General features: G+C 37.2%; 1 protein-coding gene across 1 annotated transcript in view; it reads right to left on the bottom strand.

Moving 5' to 3' along the window:
• Nucleotides 1-5145: 5145 nt before the first annotated feature.
• The window catches only part of DERA (deoxyribose-phosphate aldolase), an 82223-nt gene continuing 81154 nt past the window's right edge, over nucleotides 5146-6214 (bottom strand). Inside the window, exons 8-9 of the mRNA XM_033116191.1 lie at nucleotides 6051-6200; nucleotides 5146-5738 (exon numbers count right to left, since the gene is read on the bottom strand). Coding sequence (XP_032972082.1) covers nucleotides 5682-5738; nucleotides 6051-6200 — 207 coding nt within the window. The 3' untranslated portion in view covers nucleotides 5146-5681. The remainder of the gene's footprint in view (nucleotides 5739-6050; nucleotides 6201-6214) is intronic.

The following is a 6214-nucleotide window of genomic DNA, read 5'->3' as shown; positions in this document are numbered from 1 at the left end:
GGACTTCATAGGACTTCTCTAGACCTGCATTGTGGTATGGGACGAAGAGACAAGAGGTGCCTCTAGAGTCCAGCTTTGGAGTCTGACTGGAAGTGGAAATACAGCTGAGGGGCAATGAGTCCTTCCCCACCACAAAGTTATGAACCGTGTCTCTTTGTTATGTGGTAGTTAACAGCTATCATAATTAGTGACCAAACAACATCTTTTGAACACTATGTCCCACTTCCCTCAAGAAGGCCAAAGGTGCTTTCCAGGCTTCTTTTTTTTTTTTTTTTTTTTTTTTTAATTTATTGGGGTGACAATTGTTAGTAGAATTACATAGATTTCAGTTGTGCAATTCTGAATCACATCATCCATACAGGCTTCTTTTACAGCTAGCATACAGGCATGTGACTGAGACTCCAACAATCAGACACAACCACACAGGAATGGTAGGAATAGAAAAAGAGTGCAATTCAATGAAGTAGAAAAGCATTAGAAAAAAATAATAGCTAGAGAGGGCCGATAAAACAACAAAATAACGAAAAACAACTCTTATCATATGCAATAACCAGTATCCTGAAGAGTTCAAAAGAATAATCAAACAGGAAAAGACGGCAATGGAGGCCTCCATCTTTGGTCCCTGGGAGAAATGAGGGCTCCAGCTTTCAGAGACGGCAAAGGCAGAGGTCCGGGGATCAAGCACCGGAGGTGGTAGCATTGAGTCTTCACAGGAGCAGCTCTGAAGAGTAGTTTGGGCATTATTCCTAGCTGGCGGCCTCCGTACCCAACGATCTGGCCTTTCTATTGTGCAAGACACTCAATACGCTTTAAAAATAAATTTTGTTTTCTGCTTAAACTATGTAGAGGAGACTTCTGTCGCTTGCAACTAAGAACCATGCCTATGTATTGTCTGACAGAACAACACACTTAAAAAGCAATTAATAAATTTAAAACATCCTTTTGTGTTAAAAAGACTGAAGACCTAATGTTTTCGTTACCCACCCACCCCCCAACCGGGAGATCACTTACACTGTAGCTTCAAATTAAGACGCCAAGTCTCTGTGAATGGTTCCTTCCCTAGAACGTTGTATCTATTTCAAATATATGTTAAAGAATGGGCTCTGTTTAAATAGGTCTTGGTTTTAAGTGCAGTTATACTGGAATCACCAAAAGTTAATGCTTTCCAAATAGGTCAAGATCAAACACCCCTACAGCTTACTATCTTGGCTTGCTGAAATCCTTTGGAAGATTCTGTGGATGATTCTAAACTCAACTAAAATGTTTATTCTAGGCTCCAAAGCTTGCTTTTTAAGCCCCAAGTGTAATCAAGTTCACTGCCTGCTGTGAAAGGATTGAGATAATGTCATTTGCATTATTCCTTCTCTAGTTCTTGGCTATGAAACCCAACAAAATATACACATTTAACCTGGCTTTCATGATAAAGTGCAGCAGCTGGTGGGTTTCTACCACTGAAAGGGTGCATGGACACTGGCGTCTAGGTGTTGAGTACAAGGCTTTCTAATCCAGTGGTTTCAAAGGGTAGTTCCTGAATCACAGCATCATCATCTGGGGACATCTTGGAAATACAGATTCTGGAACCCCATAGCAGATTTACTGAATTGGAAACTCCGGGGATGGGGTCCAAATTTCTGTTTCATAACCTCTCCCAGTATTTCTGATGTATATGAGTTTGGGAAAGTAATTAGGGAACTATTTTCTTTGACAGCACAACCAACCACTCCGATCAAAGGAGAATCTACTTCTGAGAAGGGAATAGCGTAAATAGCGTATGTACCTCACAACACATTTCAGAGCATTAGAGTTCTTCCCTAGAATTAACCTAACTTCACATGTAGCATAAACTCATTTCTTTCTTCTACAGAGGAAATACAGGACTCTTGGTTGTTAAGATCTAATATGGAAGTAACTTCCTGGGATCGTTAGCCATCAAGTACCCTGCAGTCTTTTTCTTGGGCCCCATTCCTTTTACATTTATTTATAATGATTTTTAAAAACTTTTCATCATCCTTGTCAAGGTCCAGAATAAAGTGTAACCTCATTCTACTGTTCAAATGAATTAAAACACATTTCCTGTCATTGGACCATAGAAACTAATCTGCAAGACCTAGGCTTCTTATATTCTACCTGTGTTTTACAATAAAGTCGTACTTCTAGAAATAAAAAATCAAATTTTGTCTGTCCTTCCTAGAGATTGAGTCCTCCTCCTCACCTATTCTTCCTAAAAAACAAGTTTTAGTTCATCGTAAGGTCACTAAGTATTTCACATATATTGCAGTCAACATTCTGATCCTCATTTGCCCTATTAAATAAGAATTGACCAGATGGATATTCCTCTGACTCTCTCTCCTGAGCAGGTTTTAGTTAATTAAAAATGATTATTTTTACTACATATTTTATATATCAGCCAGATGTTACCTGTGGTCATTTCTGGAAAGGATCATTTGGTGGTGATTATAAAATATATATTTTCCTCTGGGAAGCAAGACTTTTGTGCATGATCAGGAAAACAACTGTAGAAATTGATTTCACCTCATACCTTTTGCCTAGTGCCAAAATGGACATAACGTCTCATTTCCTTTGAAAGTACAATTTATTCACATTCTTTCTTATTCTTTCTATTTCTGCATTGTGGCCCTATTCATGTGTCACAAAAATGATCAAGTTGATATAAGAAACATTAATATTGATCTCCCTCTGTACCAGAAGTGAAAGTTGACAAAGAAGCTGATTTGGTTTTTCAAGATTTGGCTTAAGACATATACGAGTACATATGACGTAGCAAACTGTTCTGCTCAGTCAGGGCAGACACCATTTCATGTTCCCGCAAGGATGCACTTCCAGGTTACTGTCTGTAATAGTTCCTGCTTTGCACAAGTCTCCTCATAGGCTGTATTTCAGGCAAACTAATTTGCCTCACTTTCCCATTAGTGTTGAAATAATCCAGAATGAGGCAAAGATAATAATTACGAAACTGTTTTGTGATTACACTAGTCGTTCTTTCTCCATTTGTAGACTAGAATCCAAACTAACTACTACCATCTTTTTTTAAAAAAAAAAGTCAACGTTAAACTTTCTTTTGTTAAAAGAAAGAGTTCGTGAGATAACCCGAAATTCTGAAAGTCTAACAGATGAAATTAACCACACTGTCACTTGGACTAGATTTAGATGGTTGGTCTTCTCCGAAACACCAGTTAGAAGACACCTGGAGGCAAAAGTGAGTCTGAAGTTCACATGTTGAGGAACATAATTTTAGGCATGGCAGGATATATAAACAACTAAGGAACTGTCAGCATTATAAAATGTTTCACGGCATGATATGGATCTAGGTTCTGGGCTCCACTTTGCCTTTCTATGTGACCTTGCATACCTCCCACTTTGAGTTTCTTTTCTCACGTAAAAAATGATGGATGGAACTAGGTATTCCCTAAACTCATTTTAAGCCCCTAAATTATATGATTGGTTGTTTAAAAATAACATTAAAACCTAATATGCTTTATTGAACAACTGTGACAATTTGGAGGGGGTTGATTTTATTAGAAGCTTTAAACACAGAAAACAGCAAAACTCATTTTCTGCTTGTATAAAGCATCTGCTCCCAGTGTTCTCAAGTACACAAATCTGCTTGTAGTAAATCACAGTCACCTCAGAAATGACCTCTTCATGTTTTCATAGCAATCAACATTTACTAGAGTCTTCCTATTCAAGTCATCTATGTTACATTTGATTTTAAGAGCCAGGTAAGGTGGAGACATTCCTGATGAAGAGGCTAATAGTCTTTGGAATAAATTGTTCCCCCAAAATCTAACATTACTTACCTTTAGATCAGGCCATGCTCATCAGCCTCTAATAGGTTTTAGGGACTCACCAGTCTTAATTTCATATGTGAATCTATAATTGTCCACAGAGGTCAATTTCAGTGGATGCCTCATATAAATTAGAATTGAAGATAATGATGCCTGTTCACTTGATCAACTGAAATGACCAGCTGGGTTTAATGGGAGGAAAACAGAAACCCCTGTGAAATTGGAATAGCTTCAAAGGTGATAGAATGTAATTATTTTTCTGCAAAGTTTCTTCTCCAAAGGTGACTGGCCATTCTGCTGGTGGGCACCTGGGCCAGCATGTTATGAAAGTGGATACGGCATTCAGAGACACTGACCATATCCAAATCATAAGTCAAGAGTCAGCTTTCTGCTAAGGTGCTGGGAAAAAGCAGGATTTTTTTTTTTCTCATTCTATTTTAGTTATTTCATTTAGTTAGAGAGGTGCGTGGAGGGATTTGCCTAATTGACTCCTGAGAGGCAAACTGTAATTTAGGTTGCTACAGTAAGTTTTTTTCTCTTTATAACCATAAAACATTTTCTTGGATTTGTTATAATTATCCGTATGGTATTATAATTTTAGGTCTGAAAAAGCTTTGATATCACCTACCTCTACCCCTCTATGTTACAAATGAAGAAACTGAGGTCCAGAAAACTTAGGTTCTATGATGTAGTAGAGGTGCTAGCAAGCAAAAAAAAAGGGGAGGTGAGAAGCTGGGAGAGACAGAGGGCAAAGGAATCAGCAGACTACAACGCAGATTATCACGCCCCATAGCTAACAGTGAGCTCTGTCTCCGCACCTGTTTGGGGAATAGTGCTACACATGGGTGTCGGCAAAGACTCACAGACTGCCTGCCTGGGCTTGACTCTTGATTCTGCTAATTTTGAGCTTTGTGACCTTTGGCAAGTTGCTTAAGCTCTCTGTGCCTCAGTCCTTCATCTGCATAACAGGATGTTAATATCAGTACTTCCTGTTGTAAGGATTAAAAATCTTATTGTATTTACTTTACTCTTACAGGGATTAAACAAGGATTAAATTGATATCTGTAAGGAGTTTAGTACTTGTTAAGTGCTATGTCTGCTGCTTTTTTCTATTCACTATACCAGAAAATCTTAAATGTTTCAGAATACATATATAAGTTATATTCATTAATAATGTAGTGAGGTGCTTTATCTGAGATAAATACTCAAGGTCTCTACTAGAGAGATTCAGAAATTCATTGATAAAACCTCTTTACATGTTTAATGGATTAATTTTGCAATATGTTTTGTTATAATTTAAAATTCAGAAAAAAAATAAACCACAGGGAATTTTTTTTAATTAAAAAATTCAATGATATCCATAGTCTCATATAACAATGACAGAAATTTCATTAATAAAACAATTAATAAAACAGTATATCTGTTGCAAAAATTAAAGATGGATTTTCAAGGCAGGATATTAGTGCTGAGTCAGTGATTCCTGAAGTCGTTAGAGGACAGCAGCAGGTCAGGGGTGCTACATTTTCTTTTGTTAGAGCATGTTTCTTAGGCAGTTTAACATTTTTTTTCCTCTTAGAATTCTATGTTGTCAAAGCTATCATTAACATTTTACTCAGAGTTTTTAAGAGAAAGCCTTCACAAAATTAACAGTGCAGATCTTATAGTAATTAAGACCATTTTAGATGTGCCTGAAATGAGTACTATGTGTGGATTGGTTTTTTTTCCCTTCCATTCTGTGAATTAAATTCAATGGAAATTTTAAGGCAAAAAAGTCAGTTACCTATTCCTCCATTTTTTAACTAAATAATTGTGGCATTTGCGTAGAAAAATAATTTTTCAACGCTGCAGAAAAATTTCCCGGAATTCATTGCTGATTTAACACATTGGAAGGTCATGATAAGCTGCATATCGTCCAGTTACGTGATGGTAAATCTGTGAGGAAGGCAGAATTTAGTTAATTAATAATTTTATATTATTACACATATCAATTAATAATTACACCATTACATAATAATTAATAACTTTAATTAACTTTTCATTATAAAGCCCCACGATTACGCGCTTCAGCATAATCTCCATCCAACCTGCTTTAGGAAGCTTGCTAGGAAGAAGGCAGAGGCTTGGGTATGATGAGGTACCTCAGATGAGTGTTCCTCTTTAGTTCTCACAGCCCAATAGATGACTTTTCATTTCTTTCTCAAAAACACTTTCAATTTGTTTCAAGGACAATGGGTTATTATTCACCTGCCTCTCGATGTCCGAAAGCAGAGTGCTGGCACCTATTCGAAAGAGTTCTGGCTTCAGCCATTCATCTCCTAGCTCCTCCTTTATGAGAGAGAGCCAAGCAAGGGAATCTTTGGCACTGCGGATGCCTCCTGCTGGTTTAAAGCCTACCTAAAAGGGAAGGA

The sequence above is a fragment of the Rhinolophus ferrumequinum genome, chromosome 10 (assembly GCF_004115265.2).
Source record: "Rhinolophus ferrumequinum isolate MPI-CBG mRhiFer1 chromosome 10, mRhiFer1_v1.p, whole genome shotgun sequence".
NCBI classification, from domain to species: domain Eukaryota; kingdom Metazoa; phylum Chordata; class Mammalia; order Chiroptera; family Rhinolophidae; genus Rhinolophus; species Rhinolophus ferrumequinum.
Note: the sequence above shows the minus strand (reverse complement) of the source record. Positions and strands in the feature narration are given on the sequence as shown.